Here is a 23,152-nt window from a genome sequence, read left to right on the forward strand (position 1 = left end):
GCATGCGGCTGCCGCCCCTCCTTCCCTCCCTGCGCCCGCCGGTGCCCGCGGGGCTGCGCCGTCCGCCGCCGCGGCGGCCGGGCATGGTGGTGGTGGCAGCGGCGGCGTCTGGTGCGGACGGTGCGTGCGTGAGTCACCGCGCCCCGCAAGCGGCCGGCCGGTGGGGCCGGCCTTTGTCTGCGCCGGGAGCATGTGGGTGAACCCCGAGGAGGTGCTGCTGGCGAACGCCCTGTGGGTGACGGAGCGGGCCAACCCTTACTTCATCCTCCAGAGGAGGAAGGGGCACGGAGGCGATGGCGGCGGCGGGGGACTGGCCGGTAAGGGCGGCAGCGATCGCGGTCCTGGGGAGGGCAGGGCGGGGTGGGGCCCCGTTTCGCCCCCTCTCCCTCAGCGGCTCCCTTGGGGTGGCGGTGGGTCCCCGCGGGATAGCGGCCCTCGGGGGGCGAGGGCGGGGGGGCTGCAGGGTACCCGCCGCCCTGAGGCGAGGGCTCCCCCTGAGGCGATGATGCCCCCTGAGGTGACGGCTCCCCCTGAGGTGAGGGCACCCCCTGATGCGATGATGCCCCCTGAGGTGACGGCTCCCTCCCTGAGGCGATGGCCCCGGGGCGGCGGCTGATGCCGGCTCCGGACGCCGCTGCAGGCGGCTCGGGGTGCCTGGTTGGCGTTCAGGTGCTGGGCTGTGTGGAATTAAGCCAAGGTTTCCCCTGAGGATTTACGTGATCCCGTCCCCGATGCCTTCGCTCGTGAGGGTGTGACTTGCTCGGGCTCTCTGAGGGTTCTCGGAGGGTTTTCTTGGACCCCTAACGCGTGTTGTTTCATATAAGACCACACTGTAATTCACAAATGCATACTACGAGAGCAGATTTGCTTCTCCGTATTCTTCGGGATGCCCTTGTAAAGCATGTTTGCTGAATGCTTTGTTTTCGACTGCTGGCAGCTGGATGCTTTTGTAGATGTTTAGGTCATAGACATCTCAGTCTCTCGAATACTGTGCATATACATTTGTCGAGACCTTTCATCATTTTTAGGCGTTGGAGATACAGAACCCGATGGTGTTACCACCAGTCCTTCTTGAATCTGCAGGAAACAGATTCAAACAGTCAAACTCATTCTCTGAAAAGCTGTGGTTTCTTCCTTGCCCACTTGCATCACAACGAGGTCTTAAAGCTAATAAAAATAAGCATACAGACTACATTGATGTTTGGTTCAAGGTCCTGTGTATATTTACCAGGAGATTAAGTGTTTCTTCAGCTTTCGAATGCTCTATGGACTTGTAAACAATTTATAATCTAAACTAACGCACCAGTGTAAAGTGTGTTTTCACGTAGGCTCTTGAGATCTTCAGTCTTCTTCAGCGCTGTATGTTGATAAACCACCTCATACTTTCATGGAGAGCGACCAGCAGAAACTCCACATTGGCTCTAGATTAAAAAAATTTTTTTTAAAATCTTTTGAATTATGGACAGTGTTGGCAAATCCATAAAAAGCATGTCTTGCCTCAGAAGTTCAGCCCTGCTGTATTTACTGAGGAATTCTTTGCAGACTCTCCTTTCATGGATTACTGCCTGGCCTCTTAAGGATTTATTCCTCTGCCTTACTGTAGGCGATCTGATAAGGCATTCTTGTACCTTTCTGACTTTTTTATCTTTGAAATTGAGATTGTTTGAGATGCCCAGTCAATTTCCCAAACACTTCTCTGTTATTGGGGAAACATTTTGAGAATTTAGGATTTTCTCTTCAACCTGCTTGCATGGTGCACGTATATCTAAGCCTTCTTGAAATTATATGTATAATAGTCTGATTGATGATACCACTGTAAAGATGGAGAGATAACTTCTGAGGATTTAGTCCTTGAGTGGGAGTAGGACTCTTAAATGTGCACTCCTTTTTTTTGTGAAGGTCAGATAATTCAGCAGCATTTGAAGTTCAGACTACAGAAATAGCTCTGACTTTGCTTCTGCATTTTTTCCTTGTTGGAAGTTTTTGTGCACTGCATCCATTATTTTAGTATGTGAAGTGAATATGATTTAGAATGCAAAAGTTCTATGTGTCTTTTAAAAACTGCTTTCCATGTTGTTTTTGTTAGTGTCTCTGCTTTGCCTGGAACTGCAGGTAACAGCAACAAGTAGCTAAACGATTTCTAGGGGTTTTGTTTGTTTGTATGGGGAAGGGCTGGAAAAAAAGTTGTAACTTTTTTCATTATGTTGCCAGAACCATACCTAAACAAACACCCCTTCCTAGCATGCAGAATGTTATTAGTGCTGGAGTATTTAAAGGGCTGAATGGGAACTTGTCAGACCTTGCCGTTTTATCACTTTTTATCCCGTGGGATTTTGACACAGTGGTCAACACAAGGTGGGAGTGGAAGGAAGAAAGGGATGTAGAGTGTCCAGGCCACTCCCAGTTTGGTAGGCACTGTAATAAGTAGAACTTATGATTATTCGTTTTTCATGGAAATACTGAAATTTTACACAGGTTGTTCTAACAGCTGTGGTCTGTCCCTTAAGGGCCAAGGCAGGTGAAGGAAGCCAATGGATTGTTCTTGGTAGGTAAAACTGGTTAAAAGCAAGGTATTGAGGGATCAGAATAAATCTGCTGAAATGGTCAATGGGGTACAGTCTTTGCAATAATGATAGCACTTTGGATGACCCTGTGGAAGTTCTGTAGATCATAATGATACTGCTCTCATGACAGAGGTGGAGGTTATCTGACTGAAAGAAAAGGAACAGGCAAAAAAAACCAAAAAACTTTTGTGTTTTTTTTATTTATTTGTGGGTTTTTTTTCCCCTTAATTGCCCTTTCTGTAGTGACATAATGCTGAAATTTGCTCACATACAATCTAAAAAGTTATGCAGTCATGAATGTGGTGGTATAGAATTTGGCCTGGTGGCTCTGTGAGAAACCAGATCATGTGTCCTTGAAATTGACTAGAAACATCATATGCAAGGTTCTTGTGGTAGGAGTGGCCTGAATGTGTATATGCAAGACAGGATGTAAATACAGCTGTGACTTTTTTGGTGATCTAACTTCTGCTGACTGTACTCCCTCATTATTGGCTCTTGAAGTCATTTGTCTTAAGTTGTAGAATGACAATTGACTTCCGAATTGATGAGACTGTGGGCTTGATGACATGAGATGGCTTCACTGTGTAACTTAAGCAGCGGTTGGACAATGAGAGGAATTGATTCTCTGGCATTGCCCTTGGATCTAGGTTTGCTGTGAAACTAACCAGTCAGCAAACTGGTCAGGGTTAAGTGTCTCTGTCTTCTATCTGTCAGTGAACATATCAAACTTTGAAGAACTTTAGCTGGGGCTGCAGTGTAATGCCATTGCGTTGGCATGGCTGGAGAAAGAGGTGGAATGCTTTGCCATGGGTTGAATGGCAATGAAGGGGGGAAGGCTGGGGACAGACCTCTTCAGACAGCACTGTGGCTGGATGCCATGACTCTGAAAATGCGGCTGAAGGCTGATGATCACCCTCAAAGTGGCTGCCAGGGTCTCCATGTTACCTGTTCTCCATCACTTACTACCATCCTGTGGACAGAGGTTACCATCACCAGAGCAAAGTCTAGAAGACTGGATCTTCTGTGTCTTTTGATGCATCTCAGTCTAAAACCAAGTCGTTTATATGGCCTTGGGGGTGGGTGAAAGTAATTCTAGGTGGCTTTATGTGGAAGCTGAGGAGCAGTATTCATGTTACTTGTTCTCCTGGATCCATTCTGGGTTCAGCAAGCTATTGCAGGAAAAGGAGTATCAGTCACTTTGGTGGACGGGGTGAAAAAGCAACCCTTTCTGTGCTGTTTCTCTCCTCTTAGCCTTGATTTATGTAACTTGGTTGAACAGAGAAAGCCCTCATTTAAATACTCATTTGGACATCGGAGACATGTTCTCCACTTTAATATTGGATTGTAACAAGGAGATCATAATGCTTCAAAATTTTACATGTTAGGGCAATAGCTAATTAGTGTGTCCCTAGAAGCCATCTCTGCTAACAAAGTGTATGTCATTAGTAGTTTACTTAAGAGATACAGCTTTTCTACTAAGCAGTATGGATCCATTTTTATACTGGATTAAGGCCTGGACTCTTTTAAATGATTGTGTCGATGTCAGTATCAGTCACATCAATGCAACCTTCCTTTGTAAGCATGCCTTAGTTGAAGGGTTGTTCGGATTGTGTTTTCCTTTTTAACAAAAGAAAAACGGGAAAGAGTGATAAATAAGATTTAAAATTGGATTTTCATAGCTGTTCTGCAAACTGGCATTATCTTGCATCGCTGCATTAATCTCCCAGGACAAGACCAAAAAATGTGCTTTTCTGCTTTAAAAGTATTTGATGGTTGGTGAGCTTTCTCTGTAATGAAAATGTTTCATGCCTTGTACATAACTTACCATGCCTGTATTTTGCTTCTCTATGACCCTCGCTCAAGAGTTTCATCTTCCTTTTGTTCACCAACGGGGGAAAAAGTCTTTTCTTTCCCCTTATTAGTTTTCTCAAAGGTGCTGGATGTTTTTAACCCTCTCTCCATCATACCTGTTCTGCTTCCTGCTTGTCAGCTCCCTTCCCTGGGCAGCCTGATAGTTTGGCCTGTGTGAAATACTTCTTTCTCCAGAGGCAGCCAGCGTGTTACATGGCAACCAGCATCGTGGAGAAAACATGAACCCAGATCTCTCCCATCATTTGGGCACTGTGCCCTGCATGACTGTATCGTTTTCATGGATATAATGATCTTAAACATGTCATAAAGTTTATAAATAACTAGAAGATTCATGGTTTTGTGTTGCTAAGTATATCTTGGATTCGGATGGAACAAATAGGTTAAACTGCTTTCTGCTGTACTGTGGCAATGCTTGCCAAACTCTTGATTTGTAAACAATACTGTAAGGAATTAGCAGGACTAATAGTTGACGGCAGAGCAATGTATTCACATAGAGTTTATGGGAAGAGAGATTGAGGGTGTGGTATGATTAGCTTGTGCTGCTGTGCTCCTTTGGCATGTGTACGTTTGTGGGTGAAATGGAGATGGAATGCTAAGTAATTTTGTTTAAGATGTTATTGTAAGGTCTTTTTGAATCCTGAGGCAAATAAATTGTTCTTAGTTTGCTAGAACTGTTTTTAGGAATGAATGGTTTCACAGCTAGGTTATTTATGCTTACAGCTGGGACGGTGCATGTGTGAGAGATTAAGTATGAGTTTGTAAGTCCATGAGATGTTCCTAAAGATGATTCAAATGCTTGAGCAGATGGAAATTTTCTGACTTCTGGTGATAAAAGAAATTGATGAAGTATTGTATTTCTCCCCAGATACTTTTGCCGAAGGGATTATCACATTAATTTCCACATTGGAAAGGCAGAAAGGAGAGGTTCTGAGCTCAGCTGGCTGATAAAAATGTTCAATGTCAAATCTAATGTAATTTTTAATACTGTGACAGTGTTCTAATTCAGAACACTTTTCTGCAGCCTTACTGGACAGCACAATTAGTAGCTCACATTTGGAGATAAGATTCTATCTTGCTCTCAACCTCTTAATTCAGAGGGTTAAGAAAGAGGTTGCTTGAAAACTGGTTTGTACTTAGGATTTAGAAAAGCTTTTGGCCAGTACATCATCTGCCTGATGAAAGCATGCTTTAACCAACTTGACTCTTTCTGTCCTCGTTGACTCAAGGAGTTAGGATTTTACATGTCAAACTTGGTACACTTGAGTAGAAAGCATGTGTTTTCTGACACTTGAGATATAACATTTATCAAAATGCATGCAATTAGCATAACTGACACAAGCGGTTAGCCTATCCATCAGCTTTCCATGTTCATTTTGACTCATGGGGTGGAAGACAGTCTTTTCTGCTCCCCTCTCTCATTTGGTGTTACAGCAGATCTGCTCTGATGCTGCTGATCTCCTTAGGATCTGCTGTGGGTGTGTTTGCTTCTTCACACTAGTCGATTTCCACTTCAAGAGGACATGCAGATGTCTAGGCTTGAACTGTTGATTGATTCTCTGGATTGACTCACCAGCCTTTCTGTTGAGTTCCCAGATGCTTTTACGGGTGCTTAATTGGAAGGTGTCTCATTTCCTGCCCAACGCTTCTCTAGATCTCCGGTTCTTACAGGCAACGCACTGTTTGCACAGATACAGTGCCTGAGATGATGCTTGGTGTAGTTCTGCTTTCTGTACTGTAATGCTTCTTGGTCAAAGACTTTCCTGTATGTCACTTCATCTTCTGCACTTTGAGTAGTGTGACCCATCAAGGCCTCTGAGCTGAGCTGTCATTTGCCATTTTTGCTTTCTGACATAATGTTGTTACTTGGCCATGGAGTTCAAGGATGGCCTGCTATTCCTCCTGAGATCTCTGTTTGTATGAAAACCTTTTGGAAATGTCACACAGAATCATGATATAGTAAGCAATAAATGTCTGGGCCTCTTAGTAATTTTCTGCATTATACCAGAGTTTGTATTGCTTACAGGTTTTTTTTATATTACTCTCCGGTCCCATGGTGAAAGGTATAGAGAAAGTAGCACTTCTTCACATCAGCTTCCCTATTTCCATCACTTCACTGTCTGGTTATGTATCCTTGTAAGAATATATCATATTTCACAGAGGTTTGGGCCCTTGACAGTTTCAGTTAGAGTTCTGTAGAATTAAAAAAGTTCCACAAGGTATGCCAATATATGCTCAAATGTTTTTGGAAGTTAATTAAAACATATGTATTCTCACATGTTTGTTGCTCTTGTAAATATTTGGTGTAGGCAGAATCCATTCAGCTTTCTTTGTTCTCCCCTAAGATTTGCAGCCTTTGCTTTTTTAATCTGTCATAGTATGACATGGTGTGTGGCTTTTTCCTGTAATAGACAGGAGTTGTTGCTGCTACTGGCTTCGCTAAAGTATGACAATACAAGGTGTATAAAGGGGCTGTAAGCATTTGACTGAAATCATGTTTTTCTTTAGCTCTTTGATCACTAATCATACTTCTGATGTTCGATCAATGTTGATGTTCAGTAATCTGCATTTGTGTTTTGCCTTAAATCTGGTGCTGAGGTGGGCTTAGGTTCTGGAGGACTTCTTCAAAATAATTTATTTTCTTTTCAAGCCATTTATTTTCTTTTCTAAAGAAAGGTTATTTCTAGGCCTGATTTCTGATAGTTCCTTCTTTCCTGAAGTTTCCAGGTAGGTGTTTAAGGATTCCTACTACGTCAGCAGTCTTAGTTTCAGCTAGTAAGTTCTTAATGTGTTTCTGGTTCTTTCCTCTGCATTTTGGTTCTTTCCTCTGCATTTTGGTTCTTTCCTCTGCATTTTGGTTCTTTCCTCTGCATTTCCTCTGTGCTTCCTCTCTGCATTTTTGCAATATTTTACAAAATCCCAAAGTTCTTGGGCTTTTCCGTTCAGCATCATTCCTTTCCCTGGTCAAGTGCCTCCTCTGCTAGCTTATTGAAATCTGATCTATCTGCAAATATTCAGTCAGAACCGTTAGAATTTGATTTTTATTTTTTTTCTGAAAATACTGCTTCTCTTCAGATTTAGCTTGTGTTTGACCATGCTGTGCTTCACAAAAAGTGGGTCATATTTTTGCTGATTGTTTTGCTAAATGTCAGTAGAGCGACAGCACTTCCTCAAAGTCAGTTTCATTGAACATGTTTGAAAACTGGTGTGCAAAAGCAGCAGTGGCTGGGCAAATCAGCACTCTGTAAAACTGCCCTGGTAGAAAGAGAGAGCAGCAAAGGCAGGCATTGGGGAAGACTTAACAAATCTTTGGCCTTAATTTCAGAAGAAGAATCTGTTTTTCTTGGTACTGCAGTAGATGTCCATACAAGCCAATGCTATATAACCTACATGGGAAGACAGTTATCAAATATGTATTTAGAGGTTATTTTGCTTTTGTTTATGTGAATGAACACCTATAAAACAAAATTGTATAACCCTTAAAGGGTTAAACCTTTAAAGGCTTAAAGTTCCAAGGTGGTGCTTACAATGAAGAGGTTATTTTCACACTTTTGTGACTACTATTACCAGGATTGGTAGTTTAACACTGTAATTGTTTTTAAGTAGTGTATAATATTTACTGCTCATTTAGGCTCTCCCATGAAATGCAATAAAATAGAATCAACCTTCCCCTTTAAAAGGAATTGTCCGTAGTATTACCCGTGGAGTTCAGATTGTTACTCTAGGTTGAATTTTGACAGGCAAATAATTGGATGACCTCATCCTATAATAACAAATGAGAGAGCTAATCACATAGACACGTGGACTGTCTTGAGAAAGAATGGAAGAGTAATGATTCATTGTAGCTATTAGGAAAAACAACAGCTTATGCTGTATATTTTAGCTATGTGTTCTTATGAGTTATTGTTTTTATAGCCCAGGAAGTAACACTTAAACATTAGGAAGAGTTTATTCTTTGTTTGTGATTTCAATATATAACTGAATGCTCAGGGTGCAAATATGACTTAATCGACCCTATGGATTGAGGCTTTCTCAGAAATCAGCTGCGATCTACAATCCAGATGGGTCCCTTGGATGTTTCAGGTTTACGGCCGGAGCTCATTATGTGTCCATCTTACTTTAGTGAAAAGAGAAGTGGTCATCAGCACACTTTAAATCTTGGGAACTGTTTAAGGAGTATGTGTTTCATTCAGTGTTGGAATGTCACAGTGCCTGTTTTGAAAATTCTTACTAATGATACATGTGACATGACGAGTCTTCCCAGTTATGGTGTTGAGCTCATACACAAATAGGGTGCTTACCTCCATGGGACTGTTTGAGTGATAGCTCATGAGCGTGACTCCGAGAGTCACAGTCTGACCTGTATCAAATCTTAACTCTTTTGCAGAGTATATTTCTGTACCCTCTACATGCTAAAAAGATGTGTGCTGTTTGTTTGGGCATTTTAAAGATAAAAATCCCCTAACAGAAGGTGTCTTGAGAGACTGTTAGGCTGTAGAGTATATTAGTGTAGAGCTGGGAGAAGGATGTGTCACAGCAGGGCTCTGCTTAGGAGCCAGGTGAATAACTAACACATGCTTGTCATCTGGCAAGCTGGAGAAGGGGAGGGTGTCCCTGGGTGGCAGAATTGGGCACGACAGTGACACCAACTGCGGAGTGACCTCCTTCCAGGTCTAGGCAGGGTGTTCTGGGGTGTACTGAAAGTCTCAGGACTGCGTGGTTAAAGCTGAATGGGAAGCGTCCCCGTCTGATCCTGTCCAGAGCTTTTTGGCTGTGTTTGCTGTGCAACAAGCTTTCAGACCTTAAAGGTCTGAAGTGTCATTATTTATTCTCATTCACAAACAGTAAATAAATTGGCTTCGGTGTTTTTATAAGATGGGCTAAAGGTAATATATAATCCACATCTTCACTCTTGAGTATGTAATCCAATTTAGTTTGAGAACCTGTGTATTTCAGCAGGTAAAACACTGCAGGCTCACAAACATAATCATAAGATTGCTGTCAGGGGGACTGTAGAAGGTGATAAAGACTACTTGACCTTTGTATGTGTTTTATTTAAATCAAAGCATGACATTTTGTGAAAGAGGGTTACTGTTTGTCAGTAAGAAAATCCTTTCGTAATAAAAAAGACTGTTTATATGTAAAGTGCATAAGTTTTCTTTTGCTTTAAAAACATCAGTAATTGGTGGTTTTTGCAAAGAAACTTGCAAATTCTTATGACAGATTAAAAAAAAAAATAGTTATATTTTAAATGGAAGAAAAGAAAGAGGGAGAAATATTTCTGCAGCAAAGATCTATGCCACGGATATCCAAACAGCTGAAAACATTGTGGCTTATTACAGGTATTTGATTCCATATACTCTAAAGTGTCACTGGTGGTAACTTACAATGTACCAAGTTGATTCTACTACAGGTCATTACCTTGATTTCATTACCGTTTGTGGGCAATTTTTAGTGTGTCAGGACTGTAAGCCATCTGGAATGCTGGTCTCCAAAGAGCACAGCGTGCAGTGGTGCTTGGAAGAGCCTTAACCGGCTGAATCAATTGGCTTAGTTTTCAAATCAAGATGACCTGCTTTTCTGGAAAATATCCTTTGGGCAGGTAAAAATCATTTGGCTTAAAGGGGGTCTTGTGTTATGCAGGAGGTCAGGCTTCGTGTGGTCGTAATCCCTTCTAGCATAAAGCAGCTTGAAAATTGGCTGCTGGTGTAAGGATACAAGTACAGTACATCATCATGTAACGCATGAATACAGATTACTAATCTGAATGCTTTGTGCAATGGTTATAGGCTCCCTCTCCAGTTTACGACTAAACGTGAGGCACAGTGGTCAGATAAGTAAAATGTAGGATGATTTCTTCCTTCAGCATAAATCGCATCAAGTAACCAAACCCCTTTCCCGTAATACCCTCTAGTGCATTGTGTGTCCTTCCAGTAACATGATGCAAGCGCAATTGCCCAGGCCCCCTAGCCAGTTGTGGCTTTGTATTCCCTGGTTTCAGATATTGCACTTCACTGCATTTTCTCTGCTAATACCCATGTTTTACAGAAAAGAAAGAATATATTGAAGAATTTTCTGGACCTTTGCTTTAGAATTCAAGTTTGCGAAAGTTTATTGAAAAAGTTGTATCAAACAAAATGAAGGCATTATCCCTCCCTTTTCCCCTCCTACCCCGGTATGTAGGTGTGGTTGCTCTAGACATTTGGCACGGGTGTCTGGTGGGACTGTTCCTCAATATAAGGTTACTTGTGCTTAAGTGCCTTCAGGCTTGGGACTGTCATAAATTAGCCAGATGCTAATCCCACGGACTTTAACACATACTTTAAACCTTTGCCCATGGAAACCGCTCAGTTAAACAAAGGCATGCAGATTTAGTATTCTTACATGGGGAATTCCTTCCCTTATTTCACTATTTAGTCAGAAACCTGATGAAATAATGGGGAAAAAATTGCAATCAGTATAGTCAGATGATTTGATGCCTGAATAATTCACTGGCTCTTGCCCAAGGACCAGTCAAATCTAAGCAATATGATTCTTTGTTGCCTGTTCTGTTTCTATAGAAACTTTTAGTTACTACTTAATCATGTCTTAAAAGGTACTTGCTTTATGAAGAATTAATGAACAGTATTAAAAAAATTGTTAGTTTCGTTTTTTGCTGTTTTTTAAAAATTTTATTACGATCACTTCATGTAGAAATTCCTCAGAGAGATTATCATTTTGAGCTGCTGTGATTTCATTCTGGTTGCATCATGTCTGCATTACAAAAAAACAAAACAAAAAACCTCAAAAAACCACGCAAACCTGAAAAACCATCACTGACCTACAGTGCAAAATGGAACAATTCCTGAAGGACAGCAACTGGGGGCATTGCGTGATTGCAAGAATAGATATTAATTTGCTGCAATATATATAAGAACGCATAAATTATTTTTTAAGTATCACATGTATCATCTCTCAAAACAGCTATTTCACGATATAAGTAATTTTTACTGTGTGTTGCAATTATCTTGGTAAGCTAGACTTTGAATTTCCATGGAGTCTTCTGGAGTTACGTGAATATTCTTCCTTTAACCTCACTGCGTGGGTATTTCTGCAACCTGTTTCCATTGCTGAAAAGGCACTGGGCAACTCCCGCTTACTGTATCAGTAGAAAATACTCTCTTTCTCTTTCCGTAAATCCCATCTTTGTTTCAGTGCTGGCTAGTCTCTTTTGGATTTGGTTTTTCTTTTTATGTAGTGTTCTACACATTTCTTGATTACACTTTTCAACACACCCTTGAATACACTTTTTGCTGTTTGGTGGGACAGGGGGATGTCCTCTCCTGTCTTCTGTGTCTCAGGGAGAAGGAGGTAGGATGGGAAGCTCCTCTTAGCTTGCTGTTGCTGCACAGGTCAGTAGGTTTGTCCCAGCTCCCTGACCTTACCTGTGTATCCCAGTTTTTACAGCTGCAGTGCCCTCTTGGAACTAGTGGCAGGATTGGTTGGCAGGACCACCCACACACCAACAGATTTGGAAATACGGCAGGAGGAGAGAAACAAGCATATTTTTAAACATTACAGGGACTTAACAGTGCATCTGTATCTCAGAGAAGATTACATTTGGCTAACATACAGCTTTATTTAGATATTACATCATGCCTATTGCTTATTTAGTGCTATCAGTAGACACGTGAAGCTGGAAAGCATGAAGAATCTTTGGCATAAGTCTTGCTACATGTTTTCAGCAAACCCAGATGATTAATGCTGTGTAGTCTCTGGCTTGGTCTGCACTTCAGTTCAGCAATACTCTTGAGCTCACTAGCAGCTTTAAGCATTTGAGGATCTCTGCCCGTGGTTGAAGCACAGATGTGCTTTCTGGACCAGGGCCATTCTGGTTTTGTGAAGTTAGAATGGAGAGTGCATTTAACAGAAAAAGAAAGTTTAAAGGAACATTATAACCTTCTTCAGTCTCCTGAGCTTGAAAGGAGTGAAGGTGTATCTAGGAGGGCTGGGGGAGGATTGATTGGGGCAGCTTGTCAGTGTACACCAGTAATCAAAATGCATGAGATATGAAGGTTTAAGATGGCAATGGGAACCACTAAAGCTAGTTAGGCTAATGAACGTTGGGATATTTTACATTAATATTTTGTGATCATATCCTATAATCAGTAGGTAGCTCTCTAACACTGCTTACTAATGACCTGATGTAGTGTTCAGACTTGTTTCTCTTGTATTTCAGAAATCTTGGGTTAAGAAGTGGTGGATATTAATGCATCAGGCAGGAAGAGATTACATTTGGTCTGGCCTATGAAGATCTGCATAAAACAGAATGCAAATAAAAAGCATAGAATGGGGGAATACAAAATCACTGATAGGCGGGGTAATTCCAAATAGCAGTTTCAGTTCAGATTTAAGGGATCCACTAAGATGGAAAATAGGTAGTGCTTTTATATTGTTGTGATGCATAAAGCAAATCTGAAAGAAGAACAGCAAGGGAAGCAGTCTTCTGTACCAGTTATGACAGTGCAGAATGAGGAACTAATGAAACTATGACAGTAAATGATGAAAACAGCCATTTGAAAGGAGAAGAGGATATTAACAGGAGTGTATTAGAATGGGGTTTTTTTGTGCTTGCTTTATTTCAGCTATTTAAAAAACCCCTAATTTCCACCCCAATAAATATTTGCAGGGGAAAAAAACCCCACCTTTGAAAGTTCATCTGTCTGTTTTCGATACGTGAATTTACTGAGAATTTCAATATGGAAACTTAAATCTGACATCTCTGCAGGGGAGATAAATTCTTTGTATAGGTGAAAAGGGGGAAGACTTTTACCTCTTTTAAAAATAAACAGCTCTTCTTCTGGGAGATGGTTTGGGGGGAAGGGTAGCATTTTGTTTTGTGTGTAATAGGATCTAGAATTTGTGGAAATATAGTTACGGAGTTATTGGGAACATTTGGTATGCAACTGTTGGTGGCCCCCTCAGTAGCAAAGAATTTCCAAACCTACTTCAGGAAAACAGTATGGCTTTGTCTTTTTCCATATCCTTTCAGCTGAGAAAAAGCTTGAGTGTTAGGCATTTTGATCCTCTCTACCCTAAAGAATCAGACCACTAAGTAGCATAATTATTTTTGCTTGGAAGTCTTAGTTTTTCCTAGCTGACATTTCAGTTTTGAACCCTTCTAGGGTGTATTGTCTGGGAGTTTTTGTTGGTCTTGTGGTGGAGGGTTTTTTGTTGGTGTTTTGTGCTCCCCTGCCCCCCAGAGCTTTAACAGTATAAGAAACACAGGAAAAAATTAAATAACTTTTAAACATGGTTTTATTAAAACAGCTACCTTCTGCTTTTTTCAATTCATCTGCCTTTATGCTAGAATCAATGTATAGTTAAGAGCTGAAGTATTGTTGAACTGAAGATTTTTCCCTGTTGAGTCGCTTTCCCTCCTTACAACAAGAGGCAACAAGTGTGGGGATAAATATATAGGTCTGCATTTTGCTGTGGAGGGTGAAATGGAAGGGGGGAGGGCTGCTATGCCCCCTCCTGTGGATCTTGGATGGTCCATCACTCTGTATTCATCACAATTTCATGTTCCCTAGGTCTCCTTGTGGGTACTCTGGATGTCGTGTTGGACTCCAGTGCCAGAGTGGCACCATATCGAATCCTCTACCAAGCACCAGACTCCTTGGTCTATTGGACTATTGCCTGTGGTAAGAACAAACATACTGACGTGTGGATTTTTATTCTTCCTGCATACTGTGTCACATAACTAACAGAGCATCCTGCCTGCTGAGCACAGTCATTTCAGGACAAATAAATGGGTCAGGATGAAAACCTGCTCTAGTGGTTAAATTAAGAAGCTCCGGAACTTCTAATACTCGGACCTTGAATGCCAGCATATGTGTATGTGTTATTCACAATGACTGAGTAAAACCAGAGATGGCCACGGAGCAGGGGCAGAAACCTCTGTTATTTCCCACCTTTTATCTCTCAAAGATATTCCCAGACAAGCAGTCTAGTATCAATCCCTCCTCCTTGCATGATCTTCTTCATGCCCATGGCTCACTCTGACAGCACTTCTCAGTACTTAAAAATCAACAAAGTGGTAGCTAGGTTAGAGTTAAATACAGAATTCTATGTTCTTACATAGATTCAACAACTCTTAAGAGTTTTGGTCTTTAAGGCTCAAGCTTTGACAGATCTAACTGTAAGACTTCCTTCTGTTATTGTAGTGGTTGGGGAAGTCAAAGAAGTTAATAATTTGGTATGTTAAATAGGATTTTTGCATGTATCAGGTCACATAGTTACTAAGTGCTTATTTCTGTGGTCAGGTGTCTATTGCAAGAAGCATAAAGCAGTATGTAGTTTGTCTCTGGTTCTGTTTCCTGGCTCTGAAAATAGGGTCTGAAGCTGAATGTAGAAGGTCGAGGTTATTTAGCTTTAATTGGCCAAGCTTGTAAGGTCAGATCTTCAGTTTGATAGTATTGCTTTTCAGTCTTAGCAAATGGAAACTTGTGAATGCGGTTCCTACAGCTCTAAAGTTTCAAACACCGTTTTAGGCAGTGGCCAGAACTGTGTTCATTTGAAAGAAAATTGAAAAAGAGGACAAATGAGAAGTGCATATGTGCCTGTCATCTCTGTAATCGACAGGTAACTTCCAGCACACCCAACGCTGCCTGACATTCAAAAATACTATTTCCTGAAGCTGTAGACTTCTGGCCTGACAGTGCCCTCTCATCTGTGCTTATTCTCCCAAATAAAATTTGACATATAGATTATTTGGATGAGTTTTCCTCTAGACAAATCCTCTCTCTTGGGAAGGGAAGAGGAATGGATGAAGGTTTGCCATAGATCTAGTAATTTTATCAGTTCAAAGCAGGCTCTATTCTTGAGCATATGATTTGTGTGTCTGACAAAGGTGGTATCAAAGCTGTGTCATTTTCTGAGTCCGATAGTAAGATTTTTAATAGCTCATCTTAGCACAAGTATTTCTTGCTACTTTTAGAATCACAGAATGGGTAGAGTTGGAAGGGACCTTAAAGATCATCGAGTTCCAATCGAGATTCATTGATTTTTGATGGTATCAGACCTAAAAAAAGACATTGATTTAAACAACTGGTTTTCCCTCTGCACCTAGTACTACTATCTCAATGAAGATTTTAAAATTCACATAACATAATTTGCCTTTAGTGACAGCTAACAGTAAAAATTAATGAAGTTGTCAATATTGTGAAGGTCGTTTCCAAACCTTCATTTAACTGCTTGCTTTGTACTGTCACCTACTCTGCTGTGACCATAAATAATGAGACCTTGCATGTCAGCTTTTCATGGATCTCAGTCGTGAGAAAAAAGGGTAAAAGTACTTGCCAGTGTGTTTACACTATTCGTGCACAAGCAAGTGCACGTACAATCTCTTCTTTCCTTCATCCAAATGTTAGTGTGCAGCAGTTTATAGGCACCTCTCTCCCATAAACTTGAAAGGGAGCAATTGTGGGCACAAATTTTCTTGCTGTTTTGTGGGCTCCCTTCCCAATATAACATATCACAAAGCTCTCAACAAAATAGTGTTTTTTCAAAGACACTTATACTGCGCACATATTCAGAAATGAATTTTTAAGACTTTGGAAATAGCCCGTGTGACTTTCTGTAAGTGCGTTTGCAGTTTTTTTTGCATGACACCTATAGATAATTACTATAATTTTATACCTGCAACGTGTGCCCTCAGCTAAATCAGGGGCACAAAATTGAAAGCAGATGACTTACAGCTCCAGAATAAACAAATGTACCATATGTGTAGAAATTTATGATGCTGCTGACCTGTGAGGGTTTTGTTTCTCTTCTGTGACAGATAGTGCAGTTTATATGTAGAAATACAGTACTCTGTTTATATTTAAGCATGCTCTTCAGTTATTAATCTTAACCCTAATTGAAATTGCTAAAGTAGTTAATGTATAGGTCTGTGTTTCCATTTTGTGGAGTGGTTCTTGAATTTTTAGTCTCCTGATATTCTAGCTGGTTGACTGGCTTAATTATTTTTATTAGATTGTATGACTGCATAAGCTTAGTCTTGTCACCTGAGGGGAATAGTGTGACTCTTCCAGTGAGGTAAAATTTTACAGAGACCAAATTATTTGTCTGCAGAACCTTGAAGCTGAGAGTCCGGTGTTGCCTAAGGCTCTGCACTGTGGTTATTTTATGAATTGACAACTAAAGCAATTCCTTCTGAACTGATCAAGGTTACTATTATACAGGTTACCAAGGATTTTGACTGCATTTAGCTGTGCAATTCTGATTTGGCCTGCATTGTACAGCTGTCCCTCCCTGCTCCTCTAGGAGTAGTGTGATGGTTGTTTGGTACTTGTAATCTCCTGTTTTTACAGAAATTTTTCATATTTTCCTCAGCCTTCCATAAAGCGATAATCTCTGTCTTCAGTAAGTAGCTATACAGAGCGACTGGAAGAAGTGTGATTGTTTCCTGATTCGTTCATGCTGCATGACATAGAGTCTTGTGCAGAACAAGACCAATTAGAGGGTAAAAAGTGATCCAAGGGGTTTTGGTTGCTCTAAAATGGGTATTTAGGTTATGTTTAGACCCCTAGATTTGTTTATAATTCATTTTGGATATGAATTTTCTTGAGTATTAACTCTACTGATCTGTGCTGTATGAGAACACAAAGTAGTAGATCTGTGGCTTTATAGCTCTGTAAAGGAGGTTTGTTAACAGCACTTTCTTCAGCGCAGTGTTGTGTTGAACATGTCACGGGTTAGAGTTCTGTCTACTGAACTATACTGGAAAGATGTTATTGACAACTTTTCAAGAACAGTTTTAAGCATATTAATTTTTTATTGGCCTAGAAATTCAAAACGTGATCAGCCTTGCATACTGTAATGGTCCTTCTGTGTCACATGTCAGTGTCCCTTCCCAGTCTGCTAGTGCTCAATTTATAGGGGAAGGCAGGCAATGATATATATCAACTGTGTTTGTAAATGAACAACTTTTTTTAGGTCCTTCTCCACCTATAAAATCAGTCATTCTTACTATAGCTTTTTGTGTTGTTCAGATTTAGAACCATTGCTGTTGGGGTTTTGTGGGAACAGTAATTATATGCATTTCCACAGAAGTTTCTAAATCTGTATTTCACATGTGAAAAAATGAATTGTGCATTATTTTGAAATATTTGCAAATTTTTTACATACAAGGTTTTCAGCAAAGCCCTCGTGCTTTGGTTAACAAAGCTACAAGTTTTAGTTAGAGTGCTGTTGAGTTTACCAGCCATGACTATTTTCTTCTCCCACTGTGCACAAATAGAGGTTTTGCCAGTCTGCTCCTGAACTTGCCAATACTGGCAAGAACAATTTTAGGCTCCCTGAAGTGTTACAGGTTTTATTGCAGTGCATTCTGTTAAGGGCAGCAGTTCAGGCTGACTAATAGGCATCTCGGGTAAGTTTCTACTTGGAAGAGAAGATCGAATGTGACAGCCTCAACAGCTGACTCAAGCCATTCCTGTTCCTCAGTCACAGACTGAAATGATACACACTCAGAAGTATAATCTCAGTATGAAAGCATGTTTATATGAGTTGTTAGTTTTCTTCTCAGTCCTGAACTGTTTCACAGTCCCTCTGTACCTTTGCCCCTTAACTTAGACAAACCAACCCAGATGCTAGAAACCTAACCTTGGCACCCAGAGAAATCCCCATGTTGCTCATGCGTCTGCCAGGCAATTGCCCCTTCTCATCCTCTCTCCAGCACCACGCATCTTTCCTCCATCCACCTCTTCTGGTCTGGACCTCCCTTAGTTATCCAGCTTCTGTTTAACACATTTACTAGTTTCCTCCCTGAAGACTGAGGAGAATAGCTCAGTCTACCAGGGATGCTGGCCGTTTTAGCCATGGAGCACACCATAAGCTGAGCCTGCCATTTAAATGAAGGGAAGGAGCAATTAGTATGTCTTGAAGCTGTTTTCCCTTTCATTTCCTGGCAGTCTCGAGGGCTCTATATTCCAAAGTGCTGTGGTTTAACAGTTACATGTGGTTTTTTCCTTCCCTGAGTTAGACATACTGCTTAATTTGCCTAGAAGGCCAATGATGGCAAAATGGTAAATGCTTCTAATATGCTAAGATACGCAAAGACTTGCCCGTAGCAGAGTTAAAATAGATCTGTAGTTTAAAACATTGCAGCAAAAGTGTGTTTTAATCCTGAGTGAACAAAGCAAAAAGAAAGATCTAGACTGTGATGATAAATTGATGAGAACTGGGGTGTGGATTTTGGCCTGATTAAATGATCTGCTGTAGATGAGACTGGGAAAGTACATGGTAAGACAGCGCGGACAAAAAGAAATTGAAAGAATGAGATTAGTTGTTACAGGTTGAGAATAATCCACAGAAGCTGCTTCATCAGAAGTGAAAAATAATTGATGAACTGCAAACAAGAAATAGACAGCTTTAGGAAACACTTCATCATGATAGTATGTCTGCACTGCTTGTCACTGCTTTTCAAGAGATGAGTGATTTTTCTGATGACAGTCTAGTTTTATATACACCGCTCATGTATTTCATCATTGCTTTTCACAGCAGTGTGAAAGCCAAGAAGGCATAAATTAGTCTTCAGACTACCTCCTGAGTTCCAGAAAGGTCTGGTTGCATCCAGTAGTTTTAAGGAGAAGCAGCAGTACTGATCACTTGTGATTCTGAAATATTAGTTACATATGCAAGCTATTCTGCAGCATGATATATGTATCCATACTACAACTAGGATTCTGAAATTCCCCTGGAAGTTGCAGAGAATATTGCGTTCTGTTGCTTCCACTGGAGTTGTGTGAAGCTCTGTTTCTATTCTGTAGAAAGAATATTTCTCCCCATCATTTGTTGCTGAACAACCAATAAAACGATTGTTTGGTATGTATTCAAGATAGTTGCATTGAGTTCTGCTACAAACCGTGGAAACACTTATGCACAGACATGTGACAATTTGTGCCTGTAGTGAAGCTGAAGAAGTTATTAGCAACTGTTTGTTGTAATTTTACTTCTTTCTAGTGGCTGCTTCACATGACCCCCTTCACTTCGTTGGGTTCTCTAGGCATTAGTTAGCAGATAGGTACGTTTACTTGCTAGTTCTGAATAAAATGAGCCAAATCTGTGATTTGAACAAAAAGATGACATAGTATTGATGCTATTTCCTACCTGGATTGAGATACCTTTAGTCAAGCTTCAGGTACAGATGTTCCTGTATGAACATGTAATGTTTGTTTTCTGACAATACTTAAAAGTCCAATTTTTCACATAATTCTTATTCTACCTTTGGGGTGAGCGCAGAGAACCTGAAGAGCGCCAATAACTTTATTCTGCAAGATGTCAAGAACAGGATCAAAATGGAAGTTATTTTTATTACAATCCATCTCAAGTAAAATAGAAGCTACAATTTGCATATATAAACTCTAGTTCATACGAGAAGCTTTTTCATCCCTGTTCTGTACTACTTTACAGGCTACATGTATGTTGGTTCCTCAGTATGAAAGATATCTCACTTGACCCCTTTTATTCTCCTAAGCAAACTAGGGTCATCGAACTTTAGTTTATTCTTTCATCATTACAAGTAAACCACCTCTGAAAACCTTCTTCCCCCACAAAGATACAGCTTTCTTAGAGGTCTTTCAACACTGTTTCTTTGAGGAAGAGACATTGTAATAGACTTGTCAGGAAAATTATCCTTTTCAGCTTTTACGCCTGAAATTTTACCATTGTTTCATAATTTATAGATGTAAATAATGGTGAAGAATTGGGAACTAATAGTAGAATATACAGCTGTTGGGATTTTTTGTCAGTTCCTGACAGATGCAGGTAATACTTCTGTTAACTCTGAAATGTGACGTTGAGCAGCACGATGTCGTTATTGTGGTTAGAATTCTAAATGTAAGGGAACTTTGCTCGTGATACTGACGTAAGTAGTTTGTACTTCTCACAGAATAATTTTGAAGATTGCTATCTATTTATTATGAAATTAAAGACTGTGGGAGAAAATTTTGGAATTTCGAGGGGCACGGCATCTGCTGAAATATTGCATCTCCAGTTACTGGCGAGTTTTATTAGAATCTTCTGTTTATGATTAAGAGGACACTGACATTGATGAATTATTGATTTTGTGACATTTTGTGGTTTGGGGTTTTTTTTATATACAGGTTGCTCAAGGAAGGAGATCACTGAACACTGGGAATGGCTTGAACAGAATTTGTTGCAAACTCTTTCAATCTTTGAAAATGAGAATGACATAAATACATTCGTCAGAGGAAAAATACAGGTAGTTAAATATTTTATTATAAATGTGGTTAATGATAAATGTGACTGTGGAAGGAAAACTGATGTGAATTCCAAACAAATTCGACTTGGCAGTCTCCAGGCTGCTCCACCTTTTTGAAGGAAAACCAGATTCTAAGCAGCAGCATGTATGTAAAAATTTGAGAAACTGGGGTTAGCGCCCGTAACTACAGCAGTGTGATTAAAAAAAAAAATAAAATATGTGTGTGTATATATACATGTATATATATATAGGCAGGGATTCAAACATTGTATGTTCTAAAATTAATTGTACTGTTGCTTCTGTCTTGTTTGTGTTTTACTAGTGAATCAGGTATGAGGGCTATAGGTGGTCATGGAAAAAATCCTTTAAGCAAATTGTTACTCTTTAGAGTTGGACAAATATTAAATGTGAATGATGGTTTGCTGCCTTATACTCTGCTTTCCATGTAAATATGGAGTGATTTGAGGACAAGAAGTTACTTTCCTTTTTATAACTTTAATATAGAAGGCAATAGGGAAGATTCATAAAAGAGATTAGTAAAATAAGTGAATAGACTAGAACTTCAGTATAGAACAGAAAGAACTGTAGTCTTTGAGGTATCAAAAAGCAGCTTTTCACCAATTCAAATTGGTGAAAGCTGCCGATTCAAATTTGATGAAGGTCTTGTGTACCTTTTTTCCATCCAGCCAGTTATCTAGTAGGAGGTACTTTTTTTTTTTTCCTCTTGCTCTTCTTTTTTGCTCAAGATCTGCTAAGACAGGTCATAAAAGTAATTTGATATTTTCCCTAATGAACAGCAGATCCTTTTTTCCTTTTTTCATTCCTTTTAGAAGAAAATTTTCTGGTGAAATCCTATTCCTGTCTCCTCAGGGAGAATATTTACATGGAAGTGGAAAATATTACAAATCATAGGTGCTCTACAGAGTTGTTAGGAGTATTTGAGATAGGCTGGTTAATTTAAAACAGGGTACTGGCAAGTGCCTGGTATTTGGCTGCTTTTGACATAGGTATAGCAGGGAGCAAGGTCATGAGAAAGACAGCCTTGAATAAAGTAAATAACTATGTAAGCAAAAGAATGAGCAGGAGAACAGGAGATAAGCAAAAGGCTTGCTTGACATTGCAGTGACTGTTGTGGCCTCTGGCCCAGACGACAATGGTAATAAGGATATCTGATACCCCATGGCAACTAACATGCTATGTGCTTCTTTCACTGCCTACTAGGGCATCATTGCTGAATACAACAAAATCAATGGCATCAAGGAGGATGATGATACAGAAAAATTTAAGGAAGCCATAGTGAAATTTCACAAGCTGTTTGGGATGCCGGAAGAAGAGAAATTAGTGAACTACTATTCCTGCAGTTACTGGAAGGGGAAGGTTCCTCGTCAGGGCTGGGTGTATCTCAGCATTAATCACCTTTGCTTTTACTCTTTCCTCATGGGCAGGGAAGGTATGTTTTACAGTGGGATGGTGGTCTGTGCATCGAAGAACTGTTAGAAATCTTCTGTAATTTGTTACTGTTCACCTGCTGGACCGCTGGGGGTGCAAAGACATTGCTGAGGAAAAGACGAGCAGAGAGCAGTTCCCCAGTTGTCATGCTGCTCAGCTGTGCGCTTGTTCCCTTGTTTGGTTTGCATTTCTCAAAGTGGTTCTCTGTAAAACAGTACCTGGGCTTCATTTAGAGGCATAGTTTACTTCAGGGACTGTGCCCAAAAGGGAATAGGGCTGAGATCACACCAGTTTTGGCTCCTTCTGCTCTTACACAATCTTCCAGTATTAGTCTGGCAGACTTTGCAACCTCAAATGCCACATTTACTCTTGCACAACATCAGAGCACCACAAAGGGCTCAGAGGAGATCTGGGATTAAGAAGTACATGGTGTGGATGCCACCTGTCTGCTCTAGAGTTAATTCTAAGTAGTGTGGAAGTGAGAGTCTGCAGTACTTGGTTATAGGCAATGGATCAGTCCCAGGTGTTTCTGTTGAGCTGTGTAGACACACCTTAGTGAATGACTGGATTGATTTTTTTTTTATTCTTTTTTGACAAAAAAAATAAAATAGATTTAGTCCCTGTTTTAAGGACAATATCCTAACCTGTAGTGGTGTTGGAAGAAGAGCCAAAGATCTGTCATCACAGTAATATTTGAAACTTTTTAATATAAAAATAAGGCAAGCCTGTCTGACGTGTTTAGACTATGTTTCTTTGCTTCCATAGGAAAAAAGGACATCAGAGTCTGAGCAAGTGCTGTGGGAATGATACCTTATGTTAGCCCACCTAGCACTGTAACGCTTTTGTGCAGTGCTCTGTACAGAAGTAAATGATATTTAAACTCTTTTCTGCTGTTTGTCAGGTGATCGTGGGGTTTTTTTGTACAAGCTGTCCTTGCAACTTTTCAAGATGCAAGAGAATCTCAGCTGAATATATTTTATCTGAAGAGGAAGACAAATGCTTT

The 23,152-nt window shown here is 40.3% G+C and overlaps 1 protein-coding gene across 4 annotated transcripts in view; it reads left to right on the top strand.

Moving 5' to 3' along the window:
• Positions 1–17: 17 nt before the first annotated feature.
• TBC1D9 (TBC1 domain family member 9) overlaps positions 18–23,152 on the top strand; it is a 53,285-nt gene continuing 30,150 nt past the window's right edge. For 3 of the 4 annotated variants that reach the window (XM_014950009.1, XM_014950008.1, XM_014950011.1), the window contains exons 1-4: positions 18–317; positions 14,006–14,116; positions 20,582–20,700; positions 21,922–22,150. In XM_014950009.1, coding sequence (XP_014805495.1) covers positions 191–317; positions 14,006–14,116; positions 20,582–20,700; positions 21,922–22,150 — 586 coding nt within the window. In that variant the 5' untranslated portion in view covers positions 18–190. The remainder of the gene's footprint in view (positions 318–14,005; positions 14,117–20,581; positions 20,701–21,921; positions 22,151–23,152) is intronic. The other variant, XM_014950010.1, reaches the window with a different exon arrangement.

This window comes from Calidris pugnax, unplaced genomic scaffold (genome assembly GCF_001431845.1).
Source record: "Calidris pugnax isolate Ruff unplaced genomic scaffold, ASM143184v1 scaffold42, whole genome shotgun sequence".
Classification (NCBI taxonomy): domain Eukaryota; kingdom Metazoa; phylum Chordata; class Aves; order Charadriiformes; family Scolopacidae; genus Calidris; species Calidris pugnax.